The 20,247-nt window shown below is 42.4% G+C and overlaps 1 protein-coding gene across 2 annotated transcripts; it reads right to left on the bottom strand.

Moving 5' to 3' along the window:
- Positions 1–4,585: 4,585 nt before the first annotated feature.
- Positions 4,586–15,634, bottom strand: LOC123412767 (replication factor C subunit 1). Of its 2 annotated transcripts, none has more exons than XM_045105702.1 (23): positions 15,331–15,634; positions 15,083–15,220; positions 13,801–14,514; positions 13,666–13,733; positions 13,441–13,516; positions 13,296–13,357; positions 13,057–13,208; positions 12,653–12,819; positions 12,351–12,539; positions 12,124–12,245; positions 11,839–12,046; positions 11,417–11,470; positions 11,096–11,265; positions 10,066–10,156; positions 8,604–8,785; positions 8,467–8,506; positions 8,248–8,372; positions 7,642–7,714; positions 6,972–7,064; positions 6,061–6,307; positions 5,215–5,274; positions 4,942–5,115; positions 4,586–4,849 (listed from the first exon to the last, which is right to left on the bottom strand). In XM_045105702.1, exons 1-22 carry the CDS (start codon positions 15,331–15,333, stop codon positions 4,985–4,987), a joined length of 3,165 nt encoding a protein of 1,054 aa, XP_044961637.1. In that variant the 5' UTR covers positions 15,334–15,634; the 3' UTR covers positions 4,586–4,849; positions 4,942–4,984. The 2 variants fall into 2 exon arrangements, with proteins under 2 accessions (XP_044961637.1, XP_044961636.1); XM_045105701.1 differs by having other exon boundaries at positions 4,963–5,115.
- Positions 15,635–20,247: the final 4,613 nt, after the last annotated feature.

Below are 20,247 nucleotides of genomic sequence, written 5' to 3'. Positions count from 1 at the left end.
ACTTGGGGAGGCTAGAAATCAAGTTTCAAACGGTTGGATTGGAATCTCTTGATCTCAACACATGAGTAGGTGGCTCTCTCTTAGAAAAATGGATCTCGCAAGTGTAAGTGTGTTCTCAATGCTTCTTCTACGAATGAGAGGAGGTGGATGGGGTATATATAGGCATCCCCCAAAATCCAACCGTTACAACATTATTGCCCAACTCGGTGACACCGAAAAGAATCTCGGTGGTACCAAGTTGCACTAAATGTGGCAACTTTTGAATTCTCGTTGAGACCGATATATAAATTTCGGTGGTACCGATACCATGACCTAGACCAGTTTCCAAATCTTGGTGAGATCGATTCCATTCTCAGAATTTCCGATTCCTGGAATTGCTCAACAGAAAGTTGGTCACTGAATCTCGGTGGCATCGATATGAAAGTTGGTGGTACCGAGATATTAGGGTTTGGCAAAGGGTCTCTTTAGTGGAAACCGGTAGGGCCAAATGGAAAAAGTTGGTGGCATTGATTTTGTTGGTTTAGCTTTGGACAGAGATATTTTGTGGGAGAATGGTCTAATGATGCATATGTTGTGATCAATTAACAAATCCACCTTAGGGAGCAATTGTGTTTTCACCGTCGGCGCCAATTTCAGCCCAAACCGACGAAAAATGAGGTCCTAGGGGACGCGACTGGACAGATTTTTTAGTGTCGTTGACAAAAAGAGGCCTGGGGGCTTTTGGGGACGCGACTGGAGATGCTAAGTGTTAGGGTATTTTCACGGTTATTCTGAAAGTGCCGACAATACTGTTACTTGATTTACGTTGAGCCAGTTTGCATTTGTGCAACAAGTGGTGGGGTGATTTTCTCTTACCTTGCGTGGTATGCAAACGTTGGCTGTTGGCACCAAAATTTGTCCGCATGTTCACGTCAAGTTTAATCTAAGTTCGTTATGCATGCACACTGTTGTCGGACGCCTTGAAGCTCAATATTGTCAAAAGGAAAAAAATCATATTGCACTAAGCAGGTGTGAGGCGGCAAATGTAAGGTCAACTGGAAGACGGTATGCCACCCCACCAACCTTGGCAGCCTAGGCATTCTTGACCTCGACAAGTTCTCCAGGGCTCTCAGGCTTCGTTGGCTTTGGTTTTCCTGGGTGGACCCGCAAAGAGCATGGGTCGGTCTCAAAACCCCTTGTGACGAGGAAGATAGGGAACTCTTTTATGCAACAGCGACAATTAACACTGGCGATGGTTTGACGGCCGGCTTCTAGCACTCTCCATGGCTAAATGGGCAAAAGCCGAAGGATATCGCATCGGGCATATTCGCTCTTTCCAGGCGCACCAGTTGTAGTGTGGCAAAGGCTTTGAATAACAATGAATGGGTACGTCACATCAACCCGCAGGGTGGCATATCGATGGTCATTATTCAACAATTCTACATCCTATGGGGCATGTGTCTTCAGGTCCAGCTGGCCCCGGGCATCAAAGATGGCATTCGATGGGAATTCACGGCTCATGGTGGTTACTCCACAACCATCGCTTATAGAATACAGTTTGCTGGGTTGATCAAATTTGAGATGCCCATGATGGTGTGGAAGATTTGGGCGCCACCCAAGATCAAATTTTCTCTTAGCTGGTTCTTCGGGACAGAGTCTAAACAGTGGACAGATTGATTTGCAGAGGTTGGCCAAACTGTGACACTTGACAGCTTTGCAAGAGAGATCCGGAAACTACAACTCACTTGATGTTCAAATGTCGCTTCACTAGAAGGGTTTGGGACTTGATCTACGACTGGCTGGGATGGCAATCAGGGACTCCTTCTTGGCACGACTTACGCACGGTGAAACAATGGTGGGATTCGGGCGAAGGGCAACCGGGATACTCGAGAAATGCGATAAAATTATTACAAATACTCATATGTTGGGAGATCTGGAACGAGAGGCATGCACGTGTCTTCCAAAACAAGGCCTCGCTGCCCACCCATGTGGCGGCAAAGGTTAGGGAAGAGGCTTAGATTTGGGTAGTAGCCGGGGCTAAATTTCCACGTAACATTTTACCGAAAGAGTGATTCGTTGTTCTGACATGTGTGGTCATGTAACATTTTAAAGGACCTTGTTTGTCTCCCTATTTAATGAGATGAGGCAAAGCTTTTGCCTCCGTTTCAGGAAAAAAAACATATTGCGAGGGTTTATAAAAAACGAAGTTGGAAAATAAATCTCACATGTGCAAATTGACAGGTGATCTACGTAGCTGCATTCATTCTAATAATTTGTTTTTGTGCGTCACAAAAAAGCGAAATGTTTATAATCAACCGACGGACCTACGCCTCACGATCCGTCATGTTGAGAGCCAATTACATGTCGGATAGTCCCACACATTGTAATTATTAAAATTTTGCAACATAGTGTATGTTTCTAAAACATGGGGAATGTTGCAGTTATAATGTAACGATGCGGCGATGCAAGCAAAAACAATCTGTAATATAATCTCTCTGGCAAAAAAAAATATGCAACATAATTCTTGTTGCTATTTTTTTTAACATAATATTTGCTGCAAAAAATTATGTAACCTCTCTTACAAATGTATTTTGCAACATGACATCCGTTGCAAGAAAATTCTGCAACATGGTCTATGTTGCAGAAGTTGCAAAAATGAAGAAGTCAATCAGATTCGATGACTGATCCAGCACCGGGCGTCCGTCGCCTCTTTATGCCACGTGTCCCGTGCATGGCCCGTGTGGCCACTACATCTTTGTTATAATTTTTCTGCAACGATATCTATGATACAAAGTTACTTTCGCAACAACACTGATATTAAAAAAATGAAAATAAATTAAATTCTGCAACAAGTCGGCTGTTACAAAAAAAGGAAACAAACTTCCGTTGCAATAACCTTTTTTGAAGCAAGACCTTTGTTGGAAAAGATATGCAACACTATGTCTGTTATAATATATTTTTAACAAGATTTGTGTTGCAAAAAAAAAAACTTACAACACACCCTTAACGTGAGGACAACGCTAAGAGCAAGTCTAGTAGAACCCTCAAACCCTTAAAACAAAAACCAGTTTTAAGGGTTGAGAATTGCACATTTTTGACACTTTTAAGGGTTGAAAAACAGGTAAGGGTTGGGTTTGAGGGTTCTAGTCTTTGCCCCAACCCCAAACCTTAAGACTGTCATTTGTCATTGCATAATTTTCACAAGACAAACATAATAAACCTTCAAACAAACACGGAAATAAAGATCATTGATGCATGGTTTAATAGTTTTTACATCACACAATCATCATCTTCTCCCTCTCATCGACACCATCACCAAAAAGTTGCACTTGGCGCCATTTCCTAGACCACTTGCACGTCCATCAAGCACCTCCATTGGAGTCATCCACACCGCCATCGCCACCTCCGCGTCTTGAAGGAGGTCCATGAACGAGGTTGGGTTTGCCATTTCCTCGAACACCTCGTGCACGGCGGGAGGAGGTTCGGCGACGGCGACGACCGGGGGCGCGGGCTTCTTCCGCGCTGTGACCTTCTTCCGCTTCGGGGATGCGCCGGCGGCCTTCGAGAAAGCCCCTCGCGGCCCACGCGAGGAGACCTTCGGTCGGCTCTTCTTCGCGGGGGCGGGCTGGACGGTGGCCGGGGCAGCCGCGGTGGCCGGGGCGGGAGGAGGCGGTGCGAGGCCCGCCCGCCACCGCTTGGCCCCGACGTGTGTCGCCGCCACCACGTCGGCCACGGTGGCCGGGGCGTGCGGGGCGGGGGCGGGCGGGGCTGGCGCGGCGGCGGCCTGGGCGGGCGGGGCTGGCGCGGCGGCGGCCTGGGCGGGCGAGGCCGGCGCGTCGGCGGGCGGGGCGTGCGCGGCGACGGCCTGGGCGGGCGGGGCGGCTGGCGGGGGCGAGGCGGCGGCCGGTGGATCCATGGCAGCGGGAGGAGCTGGGACGGGCGGTTTTCCCTCCTGCGCTGGAGATGAAAAGGAGTGCGGGTTGGGATTGGGTTTGCCCTCCCAACCCTCACTTCTACAGGCTGAGATTCGGTTTGCAGGTTCGACCTTTAAAAAATTTTACGGGTTTAAGGGTTCTAGTCTACGTCGTTTTGTCGACGAAAACGGTAAAAAAGCGGTTATTTTTCAGAATTTAAGAGTTTGGGGGTTCTACTAGACTTGCTCTAAGCATCGAATATAGCGGTTCGTTACCTGGACACGCAACATAGGCTAGATGGGTCACACTTACACCTTAACATTCTTTGGGGCTTACACCTTAACATTCTTTGGGGCTCATGCCCACGTGTCGTGTGAAAGCAACGGCTACCTAAGTGAGTTAATACTAATCATATGGAATAAAAAATATGCTATTATTAATCATACAGCGAACAAAAGCGCATGATCCAGGATCCAGTGACTAGCGAGCCGACGGATCCTCACAAAAAGGACTTGCAAACTAACAAAAGGGCAGACAGCGAAGCCTGGAATGGCAAAAGGATGGCGGTTGGTCTTTTAACGACGCGTACGAGCAACAACCAACACCACGCGCTGTAGGACGAGATGAAGAACGCAACAGAAGATGACAGGAGATTGCCTGTTTGGCGTTTCGCAGGTTACAACCATGTTATCTACAGCAAGCTAGACGAACATTCATTTCAGTGGGAACGGGCAGAACCAGGCATCCAGATGTTGTTCTTCTCTAGTTTCAGGTTTACATCTCTGAAAAATACACCTAATCGTTTCAGACTCGGCGAGGGCGAGAAACACAAGAGCAAATCAAGTGCAGGCAACAGGTTTCCCCTACAAATGGGAACAACTGGGATAACAGGCAACAGGTTTCCCCTACATCAACTAACCATCTGGGGTCTCTTGTTACTTCCAGCCAGTCATTATCTGAAACCAACAGCATATTGATCAGATATAAAATGCATCTTAGGAGGACATGGATTGACAGGTCAGGTATTACATGACATTTGGATATATACATATATATATTAGTCGCTTACTGTGCGGCGGGGCGGCGGTAGGCTACTTCTTCCGCTTCCCGCCTGGGCCTCCGACGGCCTTCCCTGCAGACCCAAGAGTTTTTGATCTTGCTGGCGCCTTCTTTGCGCTCGAGCTGGTGCCATTGCTCTTCAGGTTGAGCTGCACTTGAATTCCTACAAGTGGAATCCAACATATAAATTTGTTGTATATCCCAAGATGACACCTGGACCCGGCAACAACAATATCAAACAAGGCAGAACATGACAAATAACCTTTCTTATTATCACTCTGCAGGTCCAGTTTTGGCTTCGAGTCACCAGGCACAAGTTCATCTGAAACAGAAACAGGAGAAATCAATGTGCTCAAAATTCACTAGTACCCCCTCCGTCCCAAAAATCTTGTCTTAGATTTATCTAAATATAAATGTATCTAGTCATGTTTTAGTATTTAGGTACAATCATTTTTAGACAAACCTAAGGGCCTGTTCGGAACAAAGGAAAAGTACAGGAAAAGTAGAGGAAATCGATTCCTAAGGAACTGTTGCATTTTTTGGCGTTCGGGACAAAGGAATCCCTCCTTATCGATCCTCCGGAAAGTTTCCCTTACCTGCATTTTCACGGGAAAACAAACATCCAGTGCTACCTCATTTTTTTCGCGCGGTCGGGGAGAGTGGAAGGGAATAAGCTACCGAGACATGCACGCAGGGACCCACATGAGCAGTAAGAAATTGGTTGATCTTTCACCTTGAGGCTCACATACACAAGCATCCAACCAACTTGGGACCATAAGTTCTGGATTCCTTCTCCTGTGTTCCGAACGTCAATGGTGTGGCTTCCTGCAGCGTTTTTCATCCTATGTTTTGTATCTCTCTTCCTTTTCCTTTCCCTTGTTTTGTTCTAAACCTATGTTTCCTATTCCTCTAATCCGAACAGGCCCTAAGACAAGAATTTTGGGACGGAGGGAGTACTAAAATGAAGAGAAAAAAATAAACAGATATATTTGCAATCCTAAAATGTATTCATTTACAACACTAATCAATATGTACAACAGCAAACATTCAAAAATTAAAGATTCTCTTTCGGTACAATATATTCATTTACCGAGGAAAAAGCACGTACCATCATTTTCTGTTTCAGACAATTCCTCTTCATCACCTTCTGCAGATGCTACTCCAGTTTCTTCAGGCAAACTGTCATCCAATGGCTCCAGGATTGCTGCCACTCGTTTCTTTAAAGTTTTTTTCATGCCAGGGATATTTATTAGATCTGCTGATCGAACAACACGAGAGCTACTTCCTTGTTTGTATGCCTTCGTCAAGGCACTTTTAACAGCTGGTTGAATACCATCCATAGGATTTGGATGGCCCTGCAGACATTGAAACAACGTTATACTCAACTAAGATATTAGCCTGCTTGGATGGTTCGACAAATTAATTTGAGGAGTGAACTGAGTTGTAACGATAAAGATCTGAACTGAACAACGATGCACCTTAAAACAAATAAAGGACCTAATCTTTGACAAGCTACATAGGCTTGTGGAGTTGATGGCAAATACTGTGATACTGAAACATACAGGCACTACATAAGCTCGAGCTCAGAATAGCACTTTCGAACATACAGTACATTGTAAGACCAAGTAGATTCCATTGTTTCTTTGTTGTATTTTTTAACATGTCTCTGTATTCTCATCACTATTGCACGAATATTTCATGTCCACAGTTCCACACCAGCACGGGCTTCATATTTCACTGATGTTTTCAAGCAATTTTTATATCTCCCACGATGCAACCTATGAAAACATTACACAGAAGATAAATGCAACAGTTGCAGATGCAACTACTACAAACACGTTCTCAAAATCATTAGCACAGTGCAACATAGTTTGCATCATCTAGAATATCCGCAATGGATAATTTTAGCAATACATTAAACCAAATATGTTTAAGTATTTGTATTATCTGTTAACTAAATTGACACTCAAAGAGACAGTTAATGAATACCATCAGGCAGCTTTTAGAATAATAACCAACCTTGAATTTAGATAATTCAACAAGCGTGTCAAAGTCTTCCTGGCTTAAAGAGTAGGTATCCATAAACTCAACCACCTTTTGAACAGCTTCCTCCTGCAGGAATTTGCAAATATAAGATCACCGGCAGGTTTCTCAGATAAAGGTTTCTCCATGGGAGATGCCATGCGCGATTACTGCATTGCAAACAAGAACCAATAGTGGCGTGCAGAGTGCATATTTTGCCAACGAAAGGAATACTAATTCTAAGATGATAATAGTTGAATTGAGAAAGCATGCAAGGTTGCAAGCCTTTGTGTGTCAAACCCCGCATAGCCCCATGACAAAATCCTTAAATAACAAAAATAAGATTGCTCCTCTCCTTTTTATTAAAAATACAATTAGCCAATTCATCACGTGTTACTTCCTCGTAAGGAGCAGACCTGTCAAGGTACACAATTCGTACAATATGAAGCAATATGCTTGAACAAGTGCAGCAGTTGACAAATGGTACTTCGATGAATCTTCTGTGGAAGCTTTGAACAAAAAGTCAATTTTATGCTTCACTCATTGAGTGAATGATCAAGAATAATCCAAAAAAGGAATGTTCCAAGTACAAAAGAATACATATCATGGGATACAGCGACATATGGAGTCTATTCATATATCAGATCATGATTATGATAAACAATACCTTAGGCATTGTCTTCAGTGGGTCAGTCAACTGTCTCAAGAGAAGAGTGAGATAATCGAGCCTCAACGCCTCCCTGCAGATCCCAACAATTATAAGACTGAGACTACAATGAAACATAGCACAAAAGCCTTTACGGTCTTTGAAATAGAAAATCATAATCTTCCATCTCGAAGATGTGACCAAGGCAAGTTAAAAGAAGGGTAAGGCACCCTTTAATTCGCTAACTGTTAAGTTACATTGGAAAATGAGCAAGTCATGTCCGGCAACTAATAGTTGGCTGGCCACTAAAAAGAAATACATGGCACATATATTTTTCCTAGCAGGTGATAATGTTGTCTTTATCTTAACTCATGCTGAAAGTTCCATATCATTTTATCATGGTTACAAGTAATAAAGCAATTAGCCAAGAAAATCAATGGCTTGTTTTTTTTTTGTTCTCTGATTCATATCGATTATCCAACAACCAATGTACATAAGTACCCTACTCTTTACCAGTGAAGAACATGGTTTTGGTGGTTCCAGGGTAAGTACCAATTCTACTACTAATCCAGAAACTTAACAAAGTAGGATTCAGCAGAAAGCAAGCTAATTTTGGACAATACCCACCTATCCAAATTAGCTTGCTGTGATGCAAGAATATGACTATGGACATCTTCCAGTAGCCTTTTATTTTTGCTAGTAGTTGAGTACTTGCCCAACCATCCACCAAACCTATTAAAGTTTCGTTCACCCTGCAAAAAATCAGTATCCAATTCAGTCTACTAAAATTCAGCAAAAATTGAATGTAGTCAATAGTAGTAATGGATGGTTAGGGTTGAAATTTACTGCTTCAAGGACTTCTCTATTTCCATGCATCAAAGCAGCACTGAAATTTTTTGAAAGAGGTTAGCAAACTGCGTTGAAACATTCGAATAAATCAATACGACTACATATTAACCATTGGGAAAGATCAATGCACATACGGTACTATTGATGAAGCCAAACAAGCAGCTTGGGACAGCTGCCACTGTCGATATCTTCTTATTTGCACATTAACAATATCACCGTCCGCTATAGACTCAGCGGCACGGGCAAGATAATTCATTCTTTTAACTCCACTGTCATCCTTCCCAACAGCACTAGGCCGATAATTGATATAATTTTCCTATAATGGCACATATTAGCACGTGAATATAACCAGGCTTATTGATAGAAGCTATAGAAGCAACTAGGGTCACGATAATTCAAAGACAGAAGCTGTCCTAAAGCATATATTTGCACACAATTCTGGTACACACCAACTCAACCATCACATGTAGTTCAATTACAGCAACTAATAGCTGGAATTTTCTTTCAAATAATAGCTGAGATGATGAAAAAAAATGAATCTAGCATCCAAGCTTTCCAAGAGAAACATGTCAACATATGCAAAGCTGTAACAGCATTGCTATGAAATGGGAACGCCTTCCTGCTGACCAATTCAAAAATATTAGCCTAAGTTATATGATGCACTAACAGTCCAGAGGCACAGTTGTGGGCTTCAGCAAGAGCGACCGGCCTCCAAGCATCACTAGCAGTTGAGCTTAGCTCATAATGATTAGGGGTGTGGCATGTGACATGGTTACCTACTCGCAGTCCTGTAGATATACTTATTCTACCTATCAATCCAAAAAAGTAAAGAAACAAAAGTAATCTGATGGATAACCTTAGGCACACTACAATTTGTCAGGTGTGTGTTTGGTTTCTAGCCACAGTTATGGCTTGCCACACTTTCTCATCCACATAAACATATTATCCGCCACACTTGTGGTTTCAGTTACCATGTATTGTCTAAGGGTTAGCTGTGGTATGGTCTTAAAGCAAACAAGACCTAAATTTGCAACAAAAAACATAGATGCAATTTAGGCTCAACACTTAAATTGCATGCTATAAAAGACTAGGGATTACTTTATAACTTAAAAGAGTCAACATTTAAAAAAAAATCGACCATGAGCTCTACCCACATTATTGGCATGTTGCCACCATGAACAAACAAAACTGAAATAAACAACCCAAACAAACTATTCATCTGTATTTTAAAAAATAACAAAAAAGTACTGGAAATGGAAGAAATATTGGTAAAAACATGTAAAAGAAAAGGATTTGATGACATGGTAGCGATGTGGCATTTAGTGGCATCTGCATGGCATCCACAGCAGTCAAAGCCACTTGAGAAACTGCTTGAGGTTGGAAAGTTGGCTGTTCCAATAGTTCGAGGTTGCATTTCAAACGGTTTTAGAGCTCACAGTTGAAAAGTGAATTTTGGCCTTAGTTCAGGGTTAAAAAGTGGAATTTTTTCATGACAATTATACAAGCATAAGTAGCTCTGCATTCTGTACACAGAAAAGAAATATATGGTAATAAAAAAACATTTGCACAGATGACAAAAACAAGTTGTTTCAAAACCTGGATAATAAGGGGAACTAAATCAGGATCGCTCATGCTCAAGTCGATTCTCTCATCCATCCTTAGTCTCCCACCATTGAAACCGAATAGCCTGAAAGTTGAATAAATAACCATGAAGAATACTAGGTTTTGCAAAGCCATTCAAGCAATTAACCAAGTATAAGCATAGATACATTTAATTAGACAGGAGTGAGCATGAAAATAAGTAAATGAAAAAATATCACCTCAGCAAATCTATATAAAAAAGGTAAAAGTGAACTGACAATTTAATTGCAGGGACAAACAGTTCCAACTTCCAAGTGACTAAACTAGTTGGGAATTGACATGTTTAGCCGTTACAAAAAACTACTGAGACTTGTTCTCCTAAAAATACAAAAATCTCTAGGGTGTCATCTTCTTTTGACCGCTTCTAGGGCTGCAGCTCAGTACATGTACAAATGTTTTATCCTAAATCAATTTAGCAACAAATGAAACCTTTAACTGGAGCTCAACATCATTTAGCACCAGCATCATCATGTACTTAAATCAGGTACTTTTTCCAACCGATATACAGTAGAAACTGGGAAGATGGTGGAGTTTGGTTTTAAAGCCAGTAAGAAATCTTTAATACTTCCTCCGTCCCAAAATAAGTGACTCAAAAATAACTCAACTTTGTACTAAAGTTAGTGCAAATTTGAGTCACTTATTTTGGGACGAAGGGAGTATAATATAATGAAATGCAAAGAAGAGCAAAAGCACCCATCTGCCATACCAGAATGTGATATGTTCCCAATGCTAATAAAAAGTAACCCATCCCTAAAAAAAATGACCAGATCAAATACATTTGCATTAATAAGATAAAAACAGGGCGAGCAGAATAAGTCATAGGAAAACTTTGTTCATCCTTAACACTTCCATAATTACACAGGATACATACTTTCACACCCAACGTAAATCAATCAATAAACATGAAGAGATCGTTGAAAAACTGACAATAAAAATTCTAAAAAGCTCCATAGAATGACAATGATATACTAAAAAGGAAGTATACTTGTCCACAGCCGTGAAGGGAGAGATATCTTCATCTTTTGAGCTACTATTAAGACGCAACCTTATATCATCATATTTGACCACAGACTGGGAGAGACTCATGTATTGCAAATGGTTGAGTGCCATGCGAATATCCCCATGTACTCTCTCTGCAAGCTCTTCCATTGCATTCTAGCAGATGAGAAAACCATATATTAGCAACTGAACGTGAAATATGCAAAGAATATTTTGTGATTTAGTATTGAATTAGGTTAGATATGTTTCCACTATTTTTGAAGTTTTGACCATCGGTAAGAACAGAACCCTGAGAACGTGAACACACCTCTTGAGCTTGAATACCTTCTTTTCTGGCAATCTCCATCAACCTCTTACCCATCTGTTGAATACAACAGTTAAAACTTAAAACCAACCCCAAAACACACACAAAAATTGTTAGAAATACATATAGTGCTGAACCTGCCCCGTATTAGTATATAGTGTGAGGAGATGGGAGAAGTAAACCAGAAAAAACATAAATTCAAAAAAGAAGCAAGTTTTGCCTACAATTAGAAGAAAAAATACCGAAATGAATATAACCATATTTTCTTATGTTCAGAAAAAAGATTAAGCATGCGGATTTTATCAGATTAACTGGGTAGCAGCAAGCAATTGAGAACAGCAATTCAGTTTTCATAGGTAAGGGCAATAGTAGGAAAGCAAACAATAATTTACATAAATGATTAGAATATGGTGGCATGAAATAACCTGCTGCTTTGTTGGTTTCCTGAAGTTGAGTAGCAAACAGTAATTTACAAGGCTCTTCAGCTTCTGGCTATAACGATCGTTACAAATGCAAACTATAGGAATTTTGGATATCTTGATGCTGGCAATAAGATCAGCAACTCCACCTCTATCACCAGCAGACATACCGTCAACTTCATCCATGATGAGTACAGCCTTAGGCTTCTTTGTCCTGTGAAATTGCTCCACACTTCATATAACAATAAAAACGAATCAAAGTGCAAAAGTTCATGATATTGTAGTACAGACCGGTTGTCACTATAATTGAGAGTAGCATTGCTGATAAGCTCTTTGATAGAATTTGATGTGCTCCCCCCAACACCTTTCTCGATCTTGGAGTCTGCTTTACCACGGCTATCACTTGCATTAACCTGTTATGCATATATTACTCATTAAATTTATGACCCAAAGGTAAATAAAGAACACATAATTACCTGAAAGATAAATAAGTGAAGTATGTAAGAACAAAGACACACCTCAATGGCCTGCAATCCAAGCATCTGACTAACAACTTTTGCAGTTGTAGTCTTACCAATACCTGGAGGTCCACTCAGCAATACAGCTTTTTTAGCTCCACCATCGACCTGCTTCTTTCCTTTGCCCTTTTGGCCAGAATGAAGGAATTGACCCTCCCAACTTTTCAACCAATCATGAAGTTGTTTAACCTATATACATTAGAAGTTCGTCAATGATCCCCAGAAGAAAAACAATCATTCATACTAAGTTACGCGTGCATAGATGTACATGACCAAAATAACAAAAAAGCAGAATTTCTCACCATTGATTGGTTGCCAACTATGTCGTTTGGAACTTTCGGCCGATATTTCTCTGTCCATTGCAAAGAACCGCGGTCAACAACCTTGACCTTTTGGTTGTTAGTGGAGTTGCTTTCTTTGTTACTCTTTGAGGGAGTACTCTTGCCCATGGCACCGACTTGATCGACAGCTAAAAATTCAAAATCAGGATATGCATAAGCATCAACATCATGAGAAACGTCAATATTAAGAAAATAAATCATACCAATGGCATGTTATTTGCAGGATCAACCTAACATCTACTACAAAGTTAGGAGTAAGAAGATAGAACTACAACGATAATTAAGTTCCAGGTTAATGCAACTAAACAGGATTATGTTTGTCCTATAAACTATAGATGCATTACAATTTAGAAGTTCCTAGTTACCTCTTCTTTCAGCTTTAACTGGAGAGCTCTTCGTCTGTGACTTCTGTAGCTTTTCTGAATTGCTGTTACCTTCATGTTTGTTTACAGGAGCCTTTGCAGGCTTTGATTTCCGGATCATATCAAATAAGCCATCTTCAGTCAAGAACGGGACGCTGCAATAAACGTGAGCATGTATCAAGCAGTGACAATCAAAAACAAACATACAGAATCCTTCTCAAAATAAAGCTATCAAGTAATACCCCAGATCTTTTGCTTTATTAGATTTCACTCCCCCAATATCTTCATCAGCCAATAGGTAACTCTGCCAACAAGCGATGTCAAGTTGTCAACAAAGATATAAGCCATTCATACTTACAGCAGCAACTGTTATAATACTACACATACCGTCTTTTTACTAATTGAACCGGTAACACGGCCCCCGTAACGCTTTATTAGATCACCCGCTTCCTCCCGTTCAAGACTACAGATAAACAGAAAATTATGATTATTTACTGGCCAGATCATCTCAACAAAGGAAATTGGAAGTGTTAAGATAATTACGTGCACTGGCCGTTGCATGATCAGAAAACAGAACAGTTCGGTATAAAAAATGAAGAAAGTAACCCGCACCTGTCAAGGGTACCACTTATGACAAATGTCAGACCAGCTAAACAGTCAGGGGCACCCTCTGGGACTTCCTACAGAACATGGAATGAACGGTTTAGGGTTGGGCCTTTCAGAGACTTGACAAGAAGTATGAATTACCTTCTCCCCTTTGTGGGGGGGATCCTTCCTTTCACCAAAATTCATGAAACCTCTCCCACCACCTCCTCTACCTCTTCCCCCAGGAGTAGCTCCTGCTCCTCTGCCTCCTCTTCCCCTTGCAGCTGCTTTGGAAGGGGTCTTGTCGTCTTCATCCATCCTATCCTCCTCACCCTCATCATCAAGACCAGTAGTAGTCTTTCCATGAGCCGTTCCTCCTCCTCTTCCAACCCTTCCCCTTCCCCTTCCTCTTCCCCTTCCAGCTGCTTTGGAAGGGGTCTTAGCATCTTCATCCATCCTGTCATCCCCACCATCATCATCATGACTAGTAGTCTTTCCATGGGCTGCCCCTGCTCCTCTTCCTCCCCTTCCCCTTCCTCTTCCCCTTCCAGCTGATTTGGAAGGGGTCTCAGCATCTTCATCCATCCTTTCGTCCTGGTCATCATCATTAGATGCAGCCTTCAACTTCTTCAATGGTGGTGGCTTCACTGGAGTTTTCTTTTTCAAAGGCGACACAAAGTCATCGTCATCATCTTCTTCATCCTTAAGGACTTTGTTTGCTGCGGAAGGCTTGATGTCATTCTCGAGGTCCTCGCTGCTTTTCTGAAGTTTTCTTTTAGACGAACTCTTCTCAGCAACATCTGCATCTTTTTCTGTTTTGGGTGCAAAGTACTTGCTTGTCTTCCTTCTAGCTGAAGCATCTTGATTACCAGGCACCTGCATGATCAGATCGAGCATTTGATTACTGATGACGTCTATAAACTGGGGGGCATCAAATAATTTAGGTCAGTGGAAACAACAAAAGAATTATAGCGAGACATCGGTCAAACTGCGATGGCTGTGCAAGAATATACGCAGAATGTGATTGGCAGTGCTATCTGTTAATACATTCTTATAACATGGACTGGTGGTGCACAACCAGACATGAAACATCAAAGTCAGTTCTTAAACTGTATGAACAGTGCATGCCAAAATTAAATATGGAATCTTTTTGGGTAGTCATCCTGTATACACGATATTAATGTATGGTTTGCACAAAAGATTCCAACACTAATTAGCAGAAGGAATAAAGGATTTTAACAGGTCATGGTTGGGCTACTGCCGCGGGAAATGCATTAATCTAGAATTCTTAAACTGTATGACCGAGGAAAATCGAGTTGCTGAAACGATGCACTGCATCCCGGACAGCAATGCTAGAGAAAACAAACTGGTGACGAAGACCAGGAAACGCATCGAACCAACCAGATGAAGGAAGAACTGAAAAAGAAAGAAGTCAGCATTCTACCGAAGATGGCGCGGCCTTCTCGGGGATGCTGAGCACGGGCTTCTTGGGCGCCCCCGCGGCGGCGCCGGCGGCAGAGGGCTTGGCCGCACCGGCATTCTTGTCGTGCGGCTTCATGAACCATTTCCTGATGTCCGACGACTGCGGCACGAGAATCCAAGAAACGGCCAAAGAGTCAGCCGAGAAGAGTGGATCGAGAAATCCTTCCGCATCGAATCAAGAAACCTGGATTAGCAAAGGGCGGAACTCACCATGTCAGTCCTGGCCGGCAATAGCCCGGCCCCGGCGCGCGAACTCGCCGGTTCTTGGATCAATCGCGACGGGGGGGAACCCTCTAGGGTTTTAGGGGCGTGGGCGTGGTTGCCTCCTTGGCCCTCGCTTCGGGTCGAGCCGAGGGCGATGACGGGAGAGGGTGGGGAGGAGGAGGCTGGGATGGGGGCGGCGGCGGCGCGGTGCGGGGCGGGGCAGTTTTGGTTTTGGGGTGGAGGGGGGAAGAGACTGCTGGGAGAGGTGGAGGAGAGGGACGGGTAGGTTTTGGGTCCAGCGCGAACGAGAGAGAGAGGGAGCCCAGGCGACCGCAGCGGTTTTTGCGGCATATCTATTCGGTTTTCTCCAGCGTTTTTTCTTTTCCTGTTTACTTTTTCTTCTTTCTTTTATAAAAATAAATATTTTTAGAGGTGGAGTAAATGATTGTAAAAAAATGTGTGGTTTTGTACAGAATTTGCATGTTTCTAGAAAATGAATACTTTTTTCAAAATTAAGATAAAACCATTCGAAACACGTCAGCATTTCCCTAACGCACGAAGAATGAATCAGAATCGAGGTCATGCAGCATCTTATTGTGTATCGATTGAGCTATAGCAGCCTAATGATTCGATGCGGGGACGCTGAATTTTAAGAAGGTGTATAGAGAGGATCAACAAGGAACGACCGACACCATAAAATAAACACCCATCACATTCATCAAATTTTATTTTGTTATGCTTGTAACGCTAACACGAGGACTTCTAAGTTAAACTGCACGAAAACACGGCCGGAGACCATCACTCTCACCGAATGTCGTGTTGGATCCACGCAAAGGCAGTATGGAGCTCTTGCAACCCTCTCTTTGTAGGGAGTTTAGGGCAACTCCAACGCGGTTCACAAAAAAGGACACGTCAAATGTATGTGAACACATCTCAACGTGTGTGTATAGAGTGAAAAGGGTGGCCATCCGAACATGTGCACCAAATATACGCCTCAAGTCCAGCCTCCTTCACTTGACACGCATATTTAGATCAATAAAATTTTAGCATGTTTATAAATAGATGCAAACAAATGCAATCACGATTAAAAAGCACCACATGTTCGGGTCTTACATTCTTAAGAAGTTGGTCCTCCACCTCAACGTCTCACTAAGCAATGCATTTCCGTCTTTTCTCCTGTTAAGTCATGCAAAATCCGACACATAAGAGAGTCATGCATTTCACTTATAAATTACAATTATTTTTGCATTAGTCTATGCATATAACACTGTCACATCATATATTCATGTTAGTCATCCTTCACATTTTTGTTTGAAATGACATTTATAACTGTAATTTAAAAGTTTTTATTCTATTTTTAGACACTTTCTTTTATTAATTTTGAAGCTTAGACTTTATTCTTAATAGATTTAGTTATTTTTAGCAACTACTTACACATTTTTTATCGAAGTTATCGTAGTAATGTGTGGGGAGAGAGTTATCCTCACTACTCTAGTTATCTTGGCATGCACACATGACAACTCAGCTATGATGTCATTTTAGCAAGCATGCAATTAAACTACTAAATTTCCCTGCCCCATCGTGATGTCATGTCATCATTTATGTTTTTATTATTTTTGTTTGCTTCAGTTTACCAACCGTGAGGTCATTAGCTCCTCCATACAAAAAGAAGCAACATAATCGATTGTCTGTTCACATCCCCACCATCTCATTGATATTCAACTTCTACACGAAACAAATCTAGCAGGAATAGTTGAAGGCATTGCTTCATTCCCTTATAATATGTCCTTCTAACATGAGTCTTCTAATAAATAGCAATGACCTCATGACCTCACGAGGATTCGTGATTTTTTCCTTCCCTTGCTCGATCCTTTCGCATAACCTGGATCAACAGGGGTACTATACGATTGTACGGGGTGCGGAAAGTGGTTGACGTTGGTGCGGCAAGACGATGATACCAATTTAAGAGTTACACATTAAATCCAAGCCATCTTCTGCTGCAAAACATTTCTTATTTTTACTTTGTTACTCTTTTTTTCCTTATCGTGTGCCTCTCTCTTACAAATTGTTTATCACACTACCATCCCATTGCAACGCGTGGGGTATTGTCTAGTTTCTACATCTAACCAATCCCAAAAGACGAAGGTTTAGTTGTCGCCCAATCTGGTTGTCCATGCCAAAGTATTCAATCTTTGTGTTTGGCTTCTCTGGAGTGTTTGTGCAGCTCTTCAGCATGCTATCACGATATGCTTGCACAATCTTCATCACATTTGGATCCAAGTCCCACATCTTTATGGTTAAGATCTTGGCATTAATTAACCTTCTTCTCTTGGAGCTTGGTCTTCTTGTCTTGCACCTTCATAAACTTTACAAACCTCTTGATCTTCCATTCCTCCTTCACGACATTGCACTTAATGTGTGTCTCCTCATTTTCCGTCATGGTGTCCCCAAACCTCTTCGTCACCTTGGCCCCCACCCCTTTTAGATTCTTCTTCTCCCATCCCCCTCCCCCAGTTCCTAGCCATCCTTTTGGTTGGATATAAGTGCATCTAGTGTCCCTCAGTGATTTTGGTGTATTGAATACTTATAGGTTAAGGGACTAATATATTTGTGAGTGTACGCATGTTCTATAAGTCACTGAGGAGATTGATATATTCTAAGAAAGTCGACCCCTAAAAATGATTGTCTCCAACTAAAGACTTTGACACTTTCCTAAAGATTTTGAAAGTGAGGAAATTGGTGTGTCCTTGAAGATATTGATGCAAGGATTTTGAAGCATGAAGACTTTTGTTTTCGTAGTTTCATTTCCTTTATTTTGAGTCATATGAACACCGTACTGTTAAATGGGGTCAAGGTAATATTAAGGAAAAATTTCCAAGTGATGCTCATCTCAAAGCTTACAGATAACTAATCCTTCGAGTGAAGCCTTTGGAAATCTCTTGAAGTTCAGTCAATTTCTTTAGTAACAGAGACGAAGTTCTTCTCAACTTTGAGGAAATTGTTTTGGCTGAGGAGTTAGGATTTCTCCAATGCGAATTACCTACAAGTGAGGAACATAATACATCACAGGATTTTCATAGTTCAAATTTTTTGAATGTTGTTGTGCTTTGCGCCAGCTGTCCCCAAAATCTTATGCACATAACGACCATATCATTAGGGGCATTTATGTCATATCATGTCGCAATTGCTCCCTGGCTATAAATAGCCACCCCTACGACCACTAGTTGGTTGGCTGCTTCGAGAGAGAACTTGACACTTGTCATTTGAGAGCATCCCATCCTCCAAGGACTTTGAGAGAAAACCATCAGCAAGGAAAAACCCAAACACCCAAACCAAAACCAAAACCCAAAGTGATTAAGCATCACTGAAGAGATTGTTCGTGTGTGAAACCGATGCTTGTTACCTTTGAAGATCGTGTTCTTGCTGACAGTTAGGCGTCAATGGTTTAGAGCATCGAACAGTAAATTGTGGATTGTCGGGTGACCGAGTTTGTGTGGGTTTGGAAGTCTACCCTGAAGACTTACCACGAGTGTTGGGCGAGGTTGTGTGACCTTAGCTCAAGGAGAGTACGGTAAGGATTGTGTGTCCTCGGACTGTTTGTCCTTTGGTTTAAATACCAAGGCACTCCAAACCAGACGTGCGACTATCACAACAGTTGGAACTGGGTCATCAAATCAGTTTCTTCATCGAACTCTTGGTTCTATTTCCCCAACTCATCTATTTTCTCAAGTACTTGCCCATGAAATAATCATTACTGTTTGAAGACTTTGACTGAAGACTTTCTCAATTTCCTCATCTCAAATTCTACAGTCACCTTGTTCTTCACGTGCTTATCTTGTTTTCACGCTACCTGTGCTCTCTGTATGTTTCATTTTATCATGATGAATATGCTTCTCCTATGTTTCGCATGCACTTGAGTACATATTTCGTTGCTAGTGTTTCGTCTCTTAGCAATTTCTGTTGGGGAACGTCGCATGGGAAACAAAAAATTTCCTACGCGCACGAAAACCTATCATGGTGATGTCCATCTACGAGAGGGGATGTGTGATCTACGTACCCTTGTAGACCGTACAGCATAAGCGTTAGTGAACGCGGTTGATGTAGTGGAACGTCCTCACGTCCCTCGATCCGCCCCGCGAACTATCCCGCGATCAGTCCCACGATCTAGTGCCGAACGGACGGCACCTCCGCGTTCAGCACACGTACAGCTCGACGATGATCTCGGCCTTCTTGATCCAGCAAGAGAGACGAAGAGGTAGATGAGTTCTCCGGCAGCGTGATGGCGCTCCGGAGGTTGGTGGTGATCTAATCTCAGCAGGGCTCCGCCCGAGCTCCGCAGAAACGCGATCTAGAGGTAAAACCGTGGAGGTATGTGGTCGGGCTGCCATGGCAAAAGTTGTCTCAAATCAGCCCTAAAACCCCACTATATATAGGAGGGAGGGAGGGGAGGAGGCAGCCTCAAAACCTAAAGGTTTGGCCGAAATTGGAGGTGGAGGAGCCCTACTCCAATCCTACTTGGAGTAGGATTCCACCTTCCCACTTGGAAACTCTTTCCACCTTGTGTTTTTTCCTTCTCAAACCTTATGGGCCTTAGTGGGAACTTATTCCAGCCCACTAGAGGCTGGTTTATCTCTTCCCATAGCCCATGAGACCCCTTGGGGCGTGACACCCCTCCTGATGGTCCTCGGCACCCCTCCCGGCACTCCTAGTACACTACCGATGAGCCCGAAACTTTTCCGGTAATGCACGAAAACCTTCCGGTAACCAAATGAGGTCATCCTATATATCAATCTTCGTTTCCGGACCATTCCGGAAACCCTCGTGACATCCTGATCTCATCCGGGACTCCGAACAACATTCGGTAACCAACCATATAACTCAAATACGCATAAAACAACGTCGAACCTTAAGTGTGCAGACCCT

The sequence above is a fragment of the Hordeum vulgare genome, chromosome 7H (genome assembly GCF_904849725.1).
Source record: "Hordeum vulgare subsp. vulgare chromosome 7H, MorexV3_pseudomolecules_assembly, whole genome shotgun sequence".
Lineage (NCBI taxonomy): Eukaryota > Viridiplantae > Streptophyta > Magnoliopsida > Poales > Poaceae > Hordeum > Hordeum vulgare.
The sequence above is the reverse complement of the archived record's forward strand: the minus strand, read 5'-3'. Positions and strand labels throughout refer to the sequence as shown.

Excerpts from the sequence above, each read along its gene's own strand:
- LOC123412767 (XM_045105702.1), bottom strand. Across the intron at positions 14,515-15,082 it reads AGAAGGCCGCGCCATCTTCG|GTGCCTGGTAATCAAGATGC; the intron begins GTAGAATGCTGA and ends CTGATCATGCAG. Across the intron at positions 12,246-12,350 it reads TTGGATTGCAGGCCATTGAG|GTTAATGCAAGTGATAGCCG; the intron begins GTGTGTCTTTGT and ends TATGCATAACAG.